We start from the raw sequence: 19,744 nt of genomic DNA on the forward strand, positions 1-19,744 counted from the left end.
AGATAAAATGAGGCACTTGGAAACCTCTCGGTACAGTTAGTGCAGTAGGTGCAGTGACACCCGGGCCCGGGGGTGTGAAGATGTCTTTGATTACTCACCCATGATGCAAAGAGTCCATTCTCACCTTTTGCATTAGGGCCCAGGACACTGCCTCCAGGAAAGCTAGAGTGGTGAAATGGCTGGTCTCACTGGCCCCCCTCTTCTCACCCTGTTGACCTCTCTCAGGTCTATCTCCCTCCCCCCTCCCCCACACCTCATACCACATACCCAGAGTAATGTTCTGGCTCCTCAGCAGGGATCCCTGGGTGGTTTCCACCTCAGTCACAATCCTCTCCAGAGTGGACGCATACTCCAGACAGTCCAGCCTCAGGATTACTCGATCCGCCAGGGCCAGGGCCATCTCCCCCCACATCCGGGCCACAGCCTGGTGGTACTTAAAGCCCCTGTCCATCAGGCGCGAGACCAGGTCATACGTCTCATACACTGAGTGGTACATGGGGTAGGAGGCGATGGAGATACTCTGAGAGAGAGGAAACAGATAGAGCTTTTCAGTCAGGAGCCACAAGACAGAGTGCTGTGAAGACAATCACGTTTAGAAACATTAAAGTATACAAAAGAGTGATGGATGGAATGTTAAATCATTTTTGTAGGAGGCTGGACTGGCTTGTAGTGAGTACCAAGGGGTACTTGCACCTTGCACCAGGCCCAGTTATCCCTTATTAGTGTATAGGGTGTCTAGCAGCTTAGGCTGATAGATAATGGTAGCTTAGCAGAGCAGCTTAGGCTGAACTAGGAGACGTGTGAAGCTACTACAGTACCACTTAGTGTCATATGCACAATATCATAAGAAAACACAATACACAGTTATACTAAAAATAAAGGTACTTTATTTTTATGACAATATGCCAAAGTATCTTAGAGTGTACCCTCAGTGAGAGGATAGGAAATATACACAAGATATATATACACAATAGCAAAAATATGCAGTATAGTCTTAGAAAACAGTGCAAACAATGTATAGTTACAATAGGATGCAATGGGGACACATAGGGATAGGGGCAACACAAACCATATACTCCAAAAGTGGAATGCGAACCACGAATGGACCCCAAACCTATGTGACCTTGTAGAGGGTCGCTGGGACTATTAGAAAATAGTGAGAGTTAGAAAAATAACCCTCCCCAAGACCCTGAAAAGTGAGTGCAAAGTGCACTAAAGTTCCCCTAAGGACAAAGAAGTCGTGTTAGAGGAATAATGCAGGAAAGACACAAACCAACAATGCAACAACTGTGGATTTCCAATCTAGGGTACCTGTGGAACAAGGGGACCAAGTCCAAAAGTCACAAGCAAGTCGGAGATGGGCAAATGCCCAGGAAATGCCAGCTGCGGGTGCAAAGAAGCTTCTACTGGACAGAAGAAGCTGAGGTTTCTGCAGGAACGAAAAGGGCTAGAGACTTCCCCTTTGGTGGACGGATCCCTCTCGCCGTGGAGAGTCGTGCAAAAGTATTTTCCCGCCGAAAAAATGCCAAAAAGCCTTGCTAGCTTCAAATCGTGCGGTTACCGTTTTTGGACGCTGCTGTGGCCCTGGAGGGACCAGGAGGTCGCAAATTGGACCAGGAGAGAGAGGGGACGTCGAGCAAGACAAGGAGCCCTCTCAGCAGCAGGTAGCACCCGGAGAAGTGCCAGAAACAGGCAGTACGAGGATGCATGAAATGGTGCTCACCCGAAGTCGCACAAAGAAGTCCCACGTCGCCGGAAAACAACTTAGGAGGTCGTGCAATGCAGGTTAGAGTGCCGTGGACCCAGGCTGGACTGTGCACAAAGGATTTCCGCCGGAAGTGCACGGAGGCCAGAGTAGCTGCAAAAGTCGCGGTTCCCAGCAATGCAGTCTAGCGAGGTGAGGCAAGGACTTACCTCCACCAAACTTGGACTGAAGAGTCACTGGACTGTGGGGGCCACTTGGACAGAGTTGCTGGATTCGAGGGACCTCGCTCGTCGTGCTGAGAGGAGACCCAAGGGACCAGTAATGCAGCTTTTTGGTGCCTGCGGTTGCAGGGGGAAGATTCCGTCGACCCACGGGAGATTTCTTCGGAGCTTCTGGTGCAGAGAGGAGGCAGACTACCCCCACAGCATGCACAAACAGGAAAACAGTCGAGAAGGCGGCAGGATCAGCGTTACAGAGTTGCAGTAGTCGTCTTAGCTACTTTGTTGCAGTTTTGCAGGCTTCCAGCGCGGTCAGCAGTCGATTCCTTATCAGAAGGTGAAGAGAGAGATGCAGAGGAACTCGGCTGAGCTCTTCCATTCGTTATCTACAATTTCCCCAGAGACAGAGACCCTAAATAGCCAGAAAAGAGGGTTTGGCTACTTAGGAGAGAGGATAGGCTAGCAACACCTGAAGGAGCCTATCACAAGGAGTCTCTGATCTCACCTGCTGGCACTGGCCACTCAGAGCAGTCCAGTGTGCCAGCAGCACCTCTGTTTCCAAGATGGCAGAGGTCTGGAGCACACTGGAGGAGCTCTGGACACCTCCCAGGGGAGGTGCAGGTCAGGGGAGTGGTCACTCCCCTTTCCTTTGTCCAGTTTCGCGCCAGGGCTAAGGGGTCCCCTGAACCGGTGTAGACTGGCTTATGCAGAATTGGGCACATCTGTGCCCACCAAAGCATTTCCAGAGGCTGGGGGAGGCTACTCCTCCCCTGCCTTCACACCATTTTCCAAAGGGAGAGGGTGTCACACCCTCTCTCAGAGGAAGTTCTTTGTTCTGCCATCCTGGGCCAGGCCTGGCTGGACCCCAGGAGGGCAGATGCCTGTCTGAGGGGTTGGCAGCAGCAGCAGCTGCAGTGAAACCCCAGGAAGGGCAGTTTGGCAGTACCAGGGTCTGTGCTACAGACCACTGGGATCATGGGATTGTGCCAACTATGCCAGGATGGCATAGAGGGGGCAATTCCATGATCATAGACATGTTACATGGCCATATTCGGAGTTACCATTGTGAAGCTACATATAGGTAGTGACCTATATGTAGTGCACGCGTGTAATGGTGTCCCCGCACTCACAAAGTTCAGGGAATTGGCTCTGAACAATGTGGGGGCACCTTGGCTAGTGCCAGGGTGCCCTCACACTAAGTAACTTTGCACCTAACCTTTACCAGGTAAAGGTTAGACATATAGGTGACTTATAAGTTACTTAAGTGCAGTGTAAAATGGCTGTGAAATAACGTGGACGTTATTTCACTCAGGCTGCAGTGGCAGGCCTGTGTAAGAATTGTCAGAGCTCCCTATGGGTGGCAAAAGAAATGCTGCAGCCCATAGGGATCTCCTGGAACCCCAATACCCTGGGTACCTCAGTACATATACTAGGGAATTATAAGGGTGTTCCAGTAAGCCAATGTAAATTGGTAAAATGGTCACTAGCCTGTTAGTGACAATTTGGAAAGAAATGAGAGAGCATAACCACTGAGGTTCTGATTAGCAGAGCCTCAGTGAGACAGTTAGTCACTACACAGGTAACACATTCAGGCACACTTATGAGCACTGGGGCCCTGGCTGGCAGGGTCCCAGTGACACATACAACTAAAACAACATATATACAGTGAAAAATGGGGGTAACATGCCAGGCAAGATGGTACTTTCCTACAATTTTCAGTCACTAGTAATTACTCGGACCACATCCCAGTCCATCAATATTTTGCTCACCATGCCTCCTCAATTTGGACCCTGCTAAGTGCAAATTAGTCTTTACCCTGCTATAATCATAACAGTCCAGCCCAAACTGCCAGGCCCTGCCTGAACCAGAACACAAGCAACCCAGGACCGGTTTCACGCTCGTTATGGGCTCATCAGCAGGATACAGCTTGGTTCCAGTGACAGTGTGCACAGGAGCCACGTCTGGGCACACCCTTCCCACTTAAGGTATTGCACTAAAGTATACAAAAAAGTGAAGGAAGGAGTCCTTGAATTACTCTCAGCCACTGGTAATTACTCACCCAGAGTAGGATGTAGGAAACTAGCCTCTTTCTAGATTGGTTACCCCCACTTTTGACTTATTTGTCAGTGTGTTTGACTGTGTCTACTGGGATCCTGCTAATCAGGACCCTAGTAGTTATGCTCTCTCACTTAAATTATGGCTGTTGCATACTGGTAACACAGTATTTCACCCTCAATTGGCATACTGGTGCCCCCTTATAAGTCCCTAGAATATGGTACTTAGGTACCCAGGGCATTGGGGTTTCAGGGAATGCCTATGGGCTGCAGCAATCTTTTGCCACCTATAGGGAGCCGATGCAATGGTTTCTTCAGGACTGCCATTGTAGCCTGTGTGAAATGGTGCATGCACCCTTTCACTGCCATTTACACTGCACCAGATCACTTATAAGTCACCCCTATAGAAGGCCCTCTAGCCCTGAGGCCAGGGTGCAGAGTACATGTGTGTGAGGGCACCCCTGCACTAGCAGAGGTCCCCCACGACATCCAGGACCAATTTCCTGGGAATTGTGAGTGCGGGGACTCCATTTCACACGTGTACTGGACATAGGTCACTACCTATGTCCAGCTACATAATGGTAACTCCGACCATAGGCATGTTTGCTATCAAACATGTATGAATCATACCCCCATGCTTTTGCAAGCATTGGTTGTATGATTTCATGCACTCTGGGGGCTCCTTAGAGAACCCCTAGTATTGCAGTTCCAGCCTTCTGAGGTTTTCCAGGCAGCCCCAGCTGCTGCCACCTCACAGACAGGTTTCTGCCCTCCTGTTGCTTAAGAAGCTCAAGCCCAGGAAGGCAGAACAAAAGATTTCCTTTGGGAGAGGGCTGTTACACCCTCTCCATTTGGAAATAGGTGTTACAGACTTGGGAGGGGTAGCCTCTCCAAGCCACGGGAAATGCTTTAAAGGGCACATTTGGTGCTATCCTTGCATAGACCAGTCTACACCGGTTCGGGGACCCCCTGTCCCTGCTCTGGCGTGAAACTGGACAGTGGAAAAGGGAGTGAACACTCCCATGTTTATCACCACCCCAGGGGTGGTGCTCAGAGCTCCTTCAGAGGGTCCCTGTGTTTTGCCATCTTGGATTCCAAGGTTGGCAGGGCACTCTGGGAGCATCTGAGTGGCCAGTGCCAGCAGGTGACGTCACAGCCCTCCCCTGATAGGTACTTCCCAGTGTAGCTGACCAATCCCCCTTTCAGGGCTATTTACGGTCTCTCATTTAGGTGGTTCTTCAGATTCGGATTGCAAGACTCCAGCAGGAATTCTCTGCATCCTCCACTCACCGAAGAAACTGCATCTGGACCCTCCAGGAACTCTACAAACTGCAACAAAGAAGCAAAGATGACTTCAGCAACATTGTATCTACAGCTCCTGACAGCAACAGCAACTGTTTTCCGGTTGTGCATCTTCAGAGAAGTGCCTGTCTTCAGCCTGCACCAGAAGAGCGAAGGAATTTCCCTTGGGCTGAAGAAGTCACTCCCCTGCTTCTGCAGGTAGCAGCTGCAACGACAACCGGCTGCGTGGATTCCCTCTCCTGCTGAGCTGCATGGATCCTGCATCACGGGTGGTGGACTGAAGTGATCCCAATGTCCTACTGTCCAACTTTGGTGGAGGTAAGAGCTTGCCTCCCCAAGCAAGACAGTACCCCGTGCACAACATGTTTTGCAGTTGCCAAGGCTTGTTGGCGTCCTTCCATAAAGTTCTTCAAGCATCTTGCAGCTCTGGCCCCCAGCACTCTATCCTGCAATGCACAGCTTCCTGAGTGGTTCTCTGGCGGCGTGGCAGCCTTTGTCGTAGTGCTGCATTGGCCTCCTTTAGCACCTTCTTTGTCCCCATGCTGTGGACATCCTATGCACACTGCCTGGTCTGCTGAGAGCCCCTTCTGAACCCCCTCCTGGGTAGGATCCACCTGGTCCTTCCTGGTCCCGGGCAGTGCCATCTTCTGCTAACCGTGAGCTTTACATGTGCCCAGGCTTATTGGCGGACTCCAGTGACGCAAACCAGACTGCAATCCTCCATCCGGCGTGGGACATCACTTGCACCAACCAGGAACCCACAACTGTCTTCTTGGATGCAATACTGGCTGTTGTTCTTTACTGGTGGTTCTTCTTTTGCACCTTCCTCCGGGTTAGCAGGGGCTCCTGTTCTCCCTGGACTCTTCAGTGCTTCTTGGAGTTGGTCCTCTTCTTCCACAGGTCTTCAGGTCCAGGAATCCATCGTTGGTGTCTGGCAGCCTCTTCTAGTTCTTGCATAATCTTCGTTCTCGTGTTCTTGTGTGTTCTAGGAAAGTTACTGTGATTTACTCCTGCTTTCCTGGGCTCTGGGGTGGGTTCTATTACTTACCTTTGGTGTTTTTTATTTATTATTTTATTTATTTATTTATTTATTCAGTTTAATAAACATACAACAACAAGCCCAGGAGCAGGGCAAATACAAACAAAGACAATCCCAGCAATGCCCAAATGTCAATTTTTTATAGCCAGTCAATAATAAGATGTAATAAGGGACATAGAGCCATTATACTCAGTGCAGCAGGGTCCGGCCAACATATCGCATACTGGCCATTGGGATTAACATTAGAAACATACCTCAAAAAAAGGGCTAAATGTTACCACGCTCCCAGGGGGGAAAAAAAACAGGTAAGGAACCAACAAAAGAAGTGAACTGCGGCAGGGAGGAACACCAGCAGCACAGTCATCCATCCCAGCAAACTAACATGGCATAGACAGGCAGCAACACAGAGCGGGTGCTCCATGTGCATGGCGGACCGAGAAAGCACACAACATTTCATTTATGAGACTCCAGATAGGAGCGCAAGGGTGCCCAAACGTCCCTCGGGCGGGAGACCTCAGGGACCAGTTCCCAAAAAATCGTTAACTGCTCCTGACAAAATGCTGTATCTTGCAGCCAGTTGGCCCCGCGAGGAGCCCGGCCCCTCCCCCAACACATCGACACTCTGCGCTTAGCCAACAGCAGCAATAGTCCCACCAGCCTCCGCGAAGCCGTTGGCACCCCGTCCACCAGTCCAAGCAGTGCCAGCACAGGGGAAAGAGGAAGATCCAAACCAGTCATTTCTGCAATCGCATGCATCACTTCCAGCCAGAAGGCGTGCACCGCCCCACAATTCCACGCTAAGTGTAAAAAACCAGCATCAGGGGCCCGACACCTTTCGCAATTATCATCCGCGCGCAGCCCCATAGCGTAGAGACTTCGAGGGGTGTAATATAAACGATTCAGAAATTTAAAATGGATAAGCCGCAGCCGATAATTCGGCGACAGCATTTGTTCCACGCTTCTTCAGAAATGCACTCCCCAACATCCATTTCCCATCTGGTTTTAGCAGACACAGCAATATCCCTCTGCTGTTCCTGCAGACAACCACACAGCCTAGTAATGAGTTTGTGCGGTGACTGCACACACCACAACATCTCCAGAGCCCAACAGGTCCTCGGAGTAGTCGGGAGACCCGCGAAACACGCGCGGAGCATCGCATAGACTCGCAAAACATATAACCGATGCATAGCATTATCGGCACCCTCTCCAGGCACTGCCTCTGGGGAGATCAGCCACCCCCCCTCAAACCAATGCCCCAAAGAAGACAGACCCAAGCTATCAGGGAAGTCCCACAGCTGCACGTCCCGGGACATCCTCTCATCAGTGACATCCAGCACTGGCATCGCAGAAGCAAAGGGCTCACATGTCACCGACCGTCGCAACAAAGCCACCCATGCCCTGGAGGTGCACGCCACTGTATCCACTCCACAGGACCGGGACCGAAACAAACACCTAAGGACCCACGGCAGCCTATCCGGCCACACCGCATCACTCTCAGGCGCAAGATGTGGTAGGTAGCGCACTGGGCAAATCCAATAGTATGCAAAGTGGGACTGCGCACAATAATAATAGAGCTCCAAATCAGGGACAGCCAGGCCGCCCAGTTCAAAAGGCAGCGTCAGCTTCTCCCAAGCAATCCTGGGCTGCCCACCCGCCCAGACCAATTGTATCAGGGCTGAACGGAGGCACCGCAGGAAACCAGCAGTAAGTGCCAGTGGAAGGTTCACAAATAAGTATAGAAACTTTGGCAACACGACCATCTTAGCAATAGCTATGCGCCCTATAAGCGACAACGGCAGCGAGCACCACACCTCGATCCTGTCTTCCAGCCAAGCTACTAGCCTGCCATAATTAGCCAACCAAAGCGTTTCAACATCACAGCTCAGCCAGATTCCCAAGTATCTGACCGGACCGCTCGCCCACTCAATAGGATACCGGGACAGGAAGCTCGCCGTCCCAGCAGTAAGAGGCAGCACAACCGATTTCGACCAGTTGATTATTATGCCAGAAATGGCACCAAATCGAACAATCTCGGTTCGTGAACATAGAGCGCAATATCATCAGCGTACATCAAGATTAATATAGGCCGCTGCCGGTACGGCATACCTCTGTTATTATGGTGTTGTGGCAAACAGGCTGCGAGCGGCTCCATTGCCATTGCAAAAAGGAGGAGGGACAGGGGGCAACCCTGGTGGGTCCCCCGTTCTACCGGGAAGGGGTCTGAGATACTGCCATTCAGCCGCAATTGAGCGACAGGGTCTGAATACAGCAACCAAATCAATTTAACGAATCGCGCATTCAGGCCCACTCTGCCAAGCAGCGCAAATAAATACTTCCACGCCAGCGAGTCAAACACCTTTGTGGCATCTAAAAACACCGCAGCAGCCTCCTCCTCCGCCTCAAGTGTGCCCACCACTGCAAAGAACGTTCGCAGATTATGGGGGTCATTACGAGGGGTAATGTTGCATCCGTACCGCCAACAGGCTGGCCATACGGAGACCCTCATTATGACCGCGGCGCGTCGCAACGCCGGGGCCGGCGGTTTCCCGCCGTTTTAGCCCTGGCGGTGATAATCCGCCAGGGCAGCGCTGCAAGCAGCGCTGCCCTGGGGATTATGACCCCCCTACCGCCAGCCTGTTTCTGGCGGTTTGCACCACCAGGAAGAGGCTGGCGGTAAGGGTTGTCCTGGAGCCCACTGGCATGGGCAGTGCAGGGGCCCCCTAACAGGGCCCTGGGCAGCTTTTCACTGTCTGCATAGCAGACAGTGAAAAGCACAACGGGTGCAACTGCACCCGTCGCACGGCCGCAACACCGCCGGCTCCATTAGGAGCCGGCTCCTATGTTGCGGCCTCATCCCCGCTGGCCCGGCGGGCGTAAACTTGGTTTGCACCAGCCGGCCCAGCGGGGATGTCGTAATGGGGTCCGCGGGAGTGCAGCCGCATTGGCGGCCTACCGCCGCCCGCCAAGCTCGTAATGACCCCCAATGTGTCGTCGACCGCCCCGGAACAAACCCAGACTGGTCAGGAAGCACCAACCGCGACATCAACGGCTGCAATCGTGCCGCTATCATCTTGGCCAAAATTTTATTATCCAGGTTGATCTTAGAGAGTAGGCGATACGAATCACATCTATGGGGTCCTTGCCAGGCTTGAGAATCGTAACAATCAGCGCTTCCCGAAGGGAGGCGGGAAGAGCTCCAGTCTCCATCACCTCAGCGTAAACCTCCAACAATTGAGGAGCTAGTATATCAGAATATTCTTTATAGAAAGCAGGGGTCAGGCCATCTAACCCAGGGGACTTATCACCGGGTAGGCCGCTAATCGCCGCCATCACCTCCTCCACAGAGAAGGGTGCATCGTCAAACCAGAGCAAGCTGATCTCGGAGAAATATTCCTGCGCAGCCTCATTATTCAACTCGGTGGGAGCGGAATACAAATCCATAAAATATCTAGTAAAAACTTTCATAACTCCCTCCGTCCCAGCCACGCGCTCACTCTCCAACCTATCTATTCCAGTAACATAGCTGCTAGCCCAGGGTTTGCGTAGCATGTTCGCCAGTGTGCGTCCCACTCTATCTCCCTTGCCATAGTGCCTCGCCCTGGCATACTTCCCCAAAAAGCAAACTTCTGATTTTTGTAACATTTTTAAGACCAAGTTTATCAACTTATGGTAAGTATTTTTTTAGTTATGATTTTTCAAGGTTTAGAAAATGTTGCTTTTCTGTGCTTAATTACACACCATAGGAATCAATCAGAAAACTTTAAAAATTCATAAAAAAATCAGGCAATACTCTCACAAATGTCACTTTCTATTCTTAGCTCAAGGTCGTTAAGTGTCCAATAGGTCAGCCGGAGAACGTTGGGTTGTTCCCCGTTCAAGCGGGAGCAGCGGCTGAAGGTCTTGGAGCTGGTGCGTAAAGGAGAAAAGGATCACTTGAAAACACACTGCACAGTTGTACTTAAAGATAAATCCCGTGGGTCCCTTTTGAGGGTGGAGGCTGCAAGGGGTTAGGGATCCCTGGAGCACAGCTGGTTAGTTGATGCAAAGGCCAGGGAGGCAGGAGTTGTGCATCTTAGGGTCCTTGGAGTCAAGAGCAGGCAACTTTGAGGGTGGATTGCAGGTCAGCAGGACCACTCTGGGGGTGGCTCTCAGGTGTCCTAAAGTCCCTGTGCTTGCTTCTCTACTTCTGAGATTCCAGAATGGACTTTCCTTCTGAGTGTCCGATGTTGGGGGTCCGATACGCCGGGTAGTAGTACTCCACAGCCCTGGAGAGTCATAGTGCCACCAAACTTGGCATGGTGGCAGGTCTTGCCTTAAAAGCTGTTATAAGACATTTAGTTGAGCTGCTGGGTCCGAGTCATAGGTCAGCAGCTGGTCACTTCACCGGACGTTGCGGGTTTCTTGCCTGCTGGGTTTAGGGAGTTATACCTTCACGCAAAGGCAGGTTCTTGTTGATTTTTTGAAGGCTGGAGGTGCTCTGTTGTTTTGTAGAATCCTTCAGGTTTCCAGGTGACACCTCAGCAGCGATTGTCAAGTCCTTGGAACAGTAGGCAGGGTTTGTTGCCTTTTTCTTCGTGCAGCAGGACTTCTGTTCTTGTACCTCAGGTCTTCTTTGTTCCGGGTCTTCCTATGTCCATTGAATCTAATCTCTTGGTCTTAGGTTGCCCTCTAAATACTGCATTGAAGGGGTGTTAGGGGGAGTACCTGGTAGCGGCCAAAGGGTCACCTACCTTAGGGTGGCTATACCCACTAAGTGACCACTTCCTGTCGGAAGGGGTCACATCACTAACCCTGATTGGCTATTTTCCTGCCATCCAAGATGGAGGAAAATAAAATGGAGGAGTCATTTCGTCTGCCACACTTGAGGGGTGGTGCAGGTTGTGGATGGCCTATCCTCTTATCCTTGCTAGGTTTCCCCCTGGTTTTCCTGCCTAAAGTGGGGGCAAAACCATTGGGCAGCCATCTGCTGCTAGCAGCAGAGGCCAAATTTCAAAGGCAGTAAGCCTTTGAAGCTGATCGCTGGTGCAGGGTGCCTGCCTGGGGAAGAGATGTAATACCTCCACCTAGGCAAGGCTTTGTTTTCTGATTCCTGGGAGCAAAAGACTCTCACCCCAGGAGTCCAGAATTGTGTCTGGTGGTGGCAGGCTGGTTAGGACCAGTCAGCAACCATGCCAGGGCAGTTATGTTTTGCAGGGGGCACCTGTAAGGTGCTCTCTGGGTATTGGTTAAAAAAATTCAACACTGGCATCAGCGTGTGTTTATTATTCTGAGTTGTATGAGACCAAACAACCAAGGGTTCAGAGAGGCCATCATGTAGCTGGAGAATGTGCAATCACCAGTGTCCAGTGACATGCAGTGACATGCATTTGCTATGGCTTCCCTGCACACTTACTATGTCTTAAGGGTTTTGTAAAGACACAGCAGCGACATATTTGCTCATGCACATATGCCCTCACATGCATTATAGTGCACCCTGCCTTAGGGCTGTAAGGCAGGCCTGAGGGGTGACTTACTTATACTGAATGCAGTGTTAGTGGGCATGGTACTCTTGCTGAGTGCTGTGTCGAGTTTGCAACTTTGGATTCACCTTGTCATGCATTTGCATTGGCAGTCGGCATGAGGCTACTGTGTGGCGCCACAGAGTGGCACAAGTGGTGCTGCAGCTGTGAGGGGCCTTCTGCAGTACCCATGCCCTAGGTAATCAGGGTATCATTTACTAGGGACTTAGAAAAGTGACTGAAGTGCCAAATAGTTTAGAGCAAAGAGATCTGGCCCTGGAAACCTGTTTAGCAGGGGCCAAGGGCACTTAGAGTTTGAAACCATATCATTTTCCAGGCACAAATTAGGAGGCTACCATGTCAAAAGATGCCCTTTCCCACAGTTGGCACAGTAAAAGTACTGTGGACTCCCCGTCCTCAGCACCAAAAGCACATTTGAAGTTGAGACCCTGTGCCTCGTATTTGTCTGACCGAGACAGCATTCAGCACTGTCTCAACCTTCGGTGCCAAGCCAGCAGTCGACCTCAACTACCTTGACGCCAGAAGCTTTGAAGCCAAGGACTTTGGAGCCGAAGATATCAAAGTCGAGCTCCAAGCCCGCTGCAGATCCACAGGAGGAACCAATCTTGCAAGGGCTACAGGAAAAATTGGACACACAGCAGAAGATAATCCACAGACAGGTTGAGGCAGGACAAATTCTGGTTAAAGATTCCTCTCCTTCACCACCTAAAAGAAATCTTACTTTTGAGGAGGCTTTGAGCTTGCTAGTCCTTCCTAAAAGGAAGACTATGGCCAAGGCCACTAGCCCCCCACACTACCATGTCCCTAAACAACATCACCCCAACCATCTTCACCCCCACCTCCACCATTATCAGACTCTCCTTCACCACCACCTCATGCAGGAAAGCCACTAGACATTTCCCCGCAGGGGTCACCGCAGTCAGAAACTTGTGGATATGGGGGACCACAAGAAGATGATCCCTGGGACACCTATGACACTGATCCCCATGCTGACACAGAACCTGACCTTACCCTGCAGACCCTTCTCCCTGTGAGGATGCACCCTCTTAGCAAGAAGTTATAGCTAGGGCTGCTGCTTTTTATAATGTAGAACTACACAGAGAGCCCCTAGAGCAGTGATTTTTAAACTTTTTAATGCCACTCCACCTTAGGTGGAAGAAAAAAATCATCGGGCCCCAATCAGAATTTTTTCACAGTCATTCTACTAAGTTGGCAATGTTTAAAAACGTCTCTCACAATGATCCTGGTAGCTCCCACCTGGACTTCTCAGGCCTGGTTCACAACACTACTAGACCTGTCAGTAGTTCCACATGAGACGGTCAACAGGACGGTCCTTCTCACCCAGAACCACAGACAAATCAGACACCCAGATGCCAAAACTCTCGACCTACCAATTTGGCTCCTGAGCTCATAGATTGTGGTTACCTTAACTTGCCACCAGGATGTATGGAAGCATGCAGACCCACCACTAGAGCTTGCTATGCAGCAAAGGGGAAAGTTTTGTCTGCTACTATCATGCACAACAAATTGACCCTTTTAAAGCAATGGTACAAGACATTGGCTGCACCTTTTTCTGTGTTAGGTCTCAGTCAGTAAAGCCTTCATGGACAGCCTCAAAAGAGTTATTACACCAGGGGTTCCATCCCGCACCTTCCTGGAACCTCAATATCATCCTCACAAGACTCACGCCCCCCTCTTTAAACCACTACACTCATGCCCCCTTCAATTCCTTTCTTGGAAGGTGGCATTTACCATTCACCATCACTTCACTTACATGTGCTGGAGAGCTCCCGCCTTTAACCTTAGAGGAACCTTTCTTGCACAGCTCTGGACCCAACACTAGGTGGCAGGAGTATGCGGTGCATGTGTATCTACGGTCACACACGCCTTGAACAGATTATTTCTTTACTGAGTTACTTTACAAAGCCCATGATCACAAAGGGGGGTTGATGGATGAGTGTACTTTCCTGTGCAACACCTGGTGGGAGTGAAGCCCTGATGGACCCATGTACCTGACTCCCTACCTGTGTGGCTAAGATGTCAAGGAAGAAGAAACCGTCCTTTACCTGACTACCTCCTGTCTCATCTTTAAGACCCTTCCTCAAGTCTTAACAGTAAGTTATTTACTGAACTGATAAATAATATTTGCATGAGTTGAGGTATTTACCAGGCATGTAAAACACTTCCTTCTGCAAAGTCTTCCCTTGGAAATGTGACATAACTTGCAGAATTGGTAGTTAACTGTTGAATCTGATCCTTCAATAAGGTATGTTTTGTTGTTTTACTTCTCATTGTTGTTGTGTTGGCTCAAGTACGTATTCTCCTCATCGTCACAAGCTTGGGTCCCTTTATGTTACTATGGGGGTCATTATGAACACAGCTGTGTTTACCGCCGTTTTCACGCTGGCGGTCATTTCACTGACTGCCAGCCCCCCTGGGATCCCGCCGGCCGCATAATGAACATTTGGCTGGGCCGGCGGGTGGAAACATTGTTTCCGCCCGCCGGCCCAGCAGAATGCATGGCCGTGACAATGCCGGCAGCTCCACATGGAGCTGCCATCAATGCCGCTGTGCGGCAGGCACAGCTGCACCCGTCGCACAGATCACTGCAGTGACCTGCGTGATGGGGCCCCCAGGGGGGCCCCGGAGCACCCCTTCCGTCAGCCTTTCCCTGGCAGGGGAACCCGCCAAGGAAAGGCTGGGGGCTGAAGGGATCATTATCCGAGGGGCAGTGCTGCCCTGTCGGAAAATGATTCCCTCCACCGTCAGCAGCCTGGTGGTGGAGGAGGGCCACCTATGGTGGCCCTCCATGTGTTCTTTATATGGCGGTTCAGACCGCCATGCCGGTGGCAGTCTTTTCCGCCATTGCCGGCATGGCGGTCTGAACCGCCATGTACATAATGAGGGCCACTGTTGTGTCTGGGGCCGCACTCATGGGCACGTACTTCTGGTGTCCAGTTCGATCTGCACCCCTGCATCGCCTGGAACCTCGTGGTGTGAGGTTGGGAGGACCTTTGACGGAGTGTGGACCACCATGCAGGACTGGTAGTGAAAACATCAAATTTCATGATATGGCTTAATTCAGAGTGTTATTTCTCCCTCCTTCAATTTCCTTATACATTTTGGCACATCTGATTTGCTGTCATCTGCCAGTGGAAAGCAGAAGGTGCTTGGTACGTATTCCCTGGGCAAAATCTTGTTTGCGGAGAGATCAGAACTTACCCCACAGCTTGTAGGTGAGTGTAGGCATGAGAAGAGAGGTCCTCGTGCCAACCTCTGTGTGCTTGGCTGACGTTCAAGCCAAATTGATGTCAAAAGCATTGTTTAGATATTGCTGCTGGCAGGTCTCCTGATCTGTTTCTGTAGACAAGGTTTTAAGTGACCAACAGTGGAAGTCAGCAGAGACCATGTGGCAGGAGGGAGGAGAGCCGGATTGAAAACCAAACCCAGCCCTTGCAACAATGTTCAAACCAGCCCACACTGCCTAGAAGAGGGGCACAGGGGCATGGTAGGGTCATGGCAGCAATCTTCTAAAAGAAACCCCCTGGACTGCCAGGGAAGTGCCAGTGAGGGCACAACTGCCAGCCAGGCCCAGGAGGGAGGTGGGTGCTGGCGTTGCAGGTGGGGGTATTGTGACGTGCAGGACGCAGTGACTGCTTTCATACTCTCAGTGAAAGAACATTTCAGCATCCCGTGGACACAGCTGGTGAAGAGCGCCCTGTGCTGTAATTAATCGTAAGCCACAGTTCACAACCATAGTCTGTGGAGCACAGGGCGGATATCCCAGAGCACCCCCTGCTGGTCCGTCCCTGAGATGTAAACTCTCCATGGTATGGGGGAGAGCAGAGGGGTCAGACTTACCTTGTCGTAGGTGTACTGCATATCTGCCACAGAGACGCCGGTTATGAGCAGGAAAGGCGCATGGTCACTGGCAGCTCCGGGGCCGTCAATGCTGCAGAAAGAGGAAGAGATTACTCCACGGGGGGCACTTCTTAATGATGTGGTCTTCCTCCCAAGGCAGGTCTCAAGTTTGAGTCTCACAAATGACTGAGGGCCTCATTTAGAGTATGGGGGAGGGGTTACTCTGTCACAAACATGACGGATATCCAGCCCACCAAAATCTAAACACCATTATATCCAATGGGATTCAGATTTCGGCGGGCAGGACATCAGTCACTGTCGGAGTTACCCCTCCTCCAAACTCCTAATCAGGCCCTCACTCATCATTTATTGGATAACTTATAACACCGATGGGCTATCACAGTACGTGAGAGTATCCTTAGTAGACATTACTCCTGACCACAACAGAATGACTTTTATTAACTTCTCAACTTGAGTCTTTCCTGAACTTCTCTTGAACCTCTATATCTGATCTAGTTCTTCACTGCCTAAGCCACCCGCCCAACCGTACTAAAAAGCCACGTACCCTGGGACAGACTTGTCATACTCCGATGGGGTGTTCGCCAGCCAAGTGTCGTACACTGTCTTCCTGCCCGCTGCCACCTCCGATGGGTTGGGATTCTCAACCTCGTGGAGAAAAGAGAAGACTGTAAGAGACCACAAACCCGGACGGCATGTCTTTCACCACTGCACCCTAAGCCCACGCTGGAATCATGTGGGCACAAGCCAACACTTCACCCCCGGCCCCTTCAGCCCATGCGGGAACCATGTAGGCACAGCCTCAACACTTACCTGAAAACTCATGCCCCTTGAGCTCATGCTGGAATCATGTGGGCACAACCCAACACTTCACCCAGGCCCCTTCAGCCCATGCGGGAACCATGTGGGCACAGCCTCAACACTTACCTGAAAACTCATGCCCCTTGAGCTCATGCTGGAATCATGTGGGCACAAACCAACACTTCACCCCCGGCCCCTTCAGCCCATGTGGGAACCATGTAGGCACAGCCTCAACACTTACCTGAAAACTCATGCCCCTTGAGCTCATGCTGGAATCATGTGGGCACAACCCAACACTTCACCCAGGCCCCTTCAGCCCATGCGGGAACCATGTGGGCACAGCCTCAACACTTACCTGAAAACTCGTGCCCCTTGAGCTACTGCTGGAATCATGTAGGCACAACCCAACACTTCACCCCAGGCCCGTTCAGCCCATGTGGGAACCATGTAGGCACAGCCTCAGCACTTACCTGAAAACTCGTGCCCCTTGAGCTAATGCTGGAATCAAGTGGGCACAAGTCAACACTTCACCCCAGGCCCCTTCAGCCCATGCGGGAACCATGTGGGCACAGCCTCAACACTTACCCGAAAACTCGTGCCCCTTGAGCTAAGGCTGGAATCATGTAGGCACAACCCAACACTTCAGCTCTGGACCGACACCTCATCAGTCCAATGTTAGAACCATGTAGGCATAAACTCATCAATACTGCTTCAACCAGTGCAGGACCCATGTGGGTACAACCCCAACAATTTAGTCCAGGATCAATGCCTCTTCATCCAGCGATGGAGGTGGCATAGTAGTCCAAAGAAACAATGGACGAGCATGCAGCCCAAGTAATTACTAGTGTTTCAGATTAACTCAAGCATTACATCCATCAGTTTTTAGTATTCTTCACTTATTTATTTTCCCCTCATCCAATGATGGCAACACCCATTGCCAAGACCAAACCATTGTCTCCACACAAAGACCAAAACTCCACCCAGGACCAGATGCTCTTTCACCTCAGAGTCACCCCCTGAGCGTAACCCCAGGTCTTCTACGTCACACATGGAACTCAATGGATGTTGCCTCAGGACCCCACCTCAGGACCTATGCCTGTTCACCCCACAGAGGCAATAAATGTGGAAGGACCCCCAACACTCGACCCCAGCACCAATGCCCCTTCACTTCCTGGTGACACCAAATGGGCATCCCTAACACCGTACCCGAGGACTGATCCCCCTTCACTTCCAGGTGACACCGAATGGGCATCTCTAACACCGTACCCGAGGACTGATCCCCCTTCACTTCCTGGTGACACCGAATGGGCATCCCTAACACCGTACCTGAGGACTGATCCCCCTTCACTTCCTGGTGACACCAAATGGTCATCTCTAACACCGTACCCGAGGACTGATGCCCCTTCACTTCCTGGTGACACCAAATGGGCATCCCTAGCACCGTACCCGAGGACTGATGCCACTTCACTTGCTGGTGACACCAAATTGGCATTTCTAACACCATACCCGAGGACTGATGGCCCTTCACTCCCAATAAAAACATATTGGTACAACCACAACACTCCAGCCCAGGTCCAATGCCCCTTCACTTCCTGGTGACACCGAACGGGTCTCTAACACTGTACCCGAGGACTGATCCCCCTTCACTTCCTGGTGACACCGAATGGGCATCCCTAACACAGTACCTGAAGACTGATCCCCATTCACTTCCTGGTGACACCAAATGGGCATCCCTAACACCGTACCCAAGGACTGATGTCCCTTCACTTCCTGGTGACACCAAATGGGCATCCCTAACACCGTACCCGAGGACTGATGCCACTTCACTTCCTGGTGACTCCAAATGGGCATCTCTAACACCGTACCCGAGGACTGATGGCACTTCACTTGCTGGTGACACCAAATTGGCATTTCTAACACCATACCCGAGGACTGATGGCCCTTCACTCCCAATGACAACATATTGGTACAACCACAACACTCCAGCCCAGGTCCAATGCCCCTTCACTTCCTGGTGACACCGAATGGGCATCTCTAACACTGTACCCGAGGACTGATCCCCCTTCACTTCCTGGTGACACCGAATGGGCATCTCTAACACCGTACCCGAGGACTGATGGCACTTCACTTGCTGGTGACACCAAATGGGCATTTCTGACACCATACCCGAGGACTGATGGACCTTCACTCCCGATGATAACATATTGGTACAACCACAGCACTCCATCCCAGATTCAATGCCCATTCTTCCTTCAAAGGCAGTAAATTGTTGTAAAGTTCCTTCCCTGGTGTGAAAATCATTCACACCGTTGCTGCACCGAAAGAACATTCCACAGACACCACATTTTAGGACCAATGCCCCTTCACCCCAGAACAGCACCTAAGACCATGGCACAAGCAACCACATTATAGTGCCTCTGCACACCACAGCATCCACCACAGCACCTCAAAAGATCATGCAGTGGGTTTCCTTTAATATCAGATCCCAAGATAAATGTCCCATCATCACAGCAGCATTCTTTCTTCTCTTTAAAACTATTGGCAAATAAACTCATTAACAGCAATGAAAGTGCATGTCCCAAACATGCTCTCCTAACTAATTGCTCTTTTCACCCCAAGTCCAGAGACTGTTCACCTCAAAATCACCCTCCTTTCACCCAAAAAGCAGTGCCCATTGATATGAAGAATGTCCCCCATGCCAAAGTCGTTTCCATTCCCTCCATGATGAAAATGATCATGCATGCCTCATACACCCTACGGCAAGCGTATGCCTCAAATACTACACCCCAAGTGCATGCCATGTTCAGCCAGAGACCAATATCCCAACACCCTATAAAAAAAAGTCAAACTTCATATCCCAAAAAAACCACACTATGACCAGAGCCATTTTCCCTCCATTACCAGTGCTTCTTCCAACCCAGGATCAGCTGCCCCATTACTTCAAAACAAATGTTATCCCCCGGCCCAGCCCCACCAGCACCCCTTCACTCCAAAATCAGTGACCAATGTTACGTTTTGTTATTTGCACTTGAAATAGCACAGTGACTCACACCTGTATGTGTATGTTGGAGCTTCACTAACACAGAGCCAGCCAACTGCTAAAAAAGCCAAGTCTTCAAGAGTTTTAAAAACTTGGCATAGCGTGAACAAGAGTGAATAGATGTTTGTCTCAAAAAGTTGTACCATTTCAGATCAAGACCACTGGTTGTCATTCTAAGAACCCAGCC

At 50.8% G+C, this 19,744-nt stretch overlaps 1 protein-coding gene across 2 annotated transcripts in view; it reads right to left on the bottom strand.

Annotated features, from left to right (window-relative positions):
* The window catches only part of LOC138260535 (glutamate carboxypeptidase 2-like), a 350,295-nt gene that overhangs the window by 55,311 nt on the left and 275,240 nt on the right, over positions 1 to 19,744 (bottom strand). For both annotated transcript variants that reach the window (XM_069209149.1, XM_069209150.1), the window contains exons 13-15: positions 16,264 to 16,364; positions 15,699 to 15,789; positions 268 to 520 (exon numbers count right to left, since the gene is read on the bottom strand). In XM_069209149.1, coding sequence (XP_069065250.1) covers positions 268 to 520; positions 15,699 to 15,789; positions 16,264 to 16,364 — 445 coding nt within the window. The remainder of the gene's footprint in view (positions 1 to 267; positions 521 to 15,698; positions 15,790 to 16,263; positions 16,365 to 19,744) is intronic.

Source organism: Pleurodeles waltl, chromosome 9, assembly GCF_031143425.1.
Source record: "Pleurodeles waltl isolate 20211129_DDA chromosome 9, aPleWal1.hap1.20221129, whole genome shotgun sequence".
In the NCBI taxonomy this organism is placed as follows: Eukaryota; Metazoa; Chordata; class Amphibia; order Caudata; family Salamandridae; genus Pleurodeles; species Pleurodeles waltl.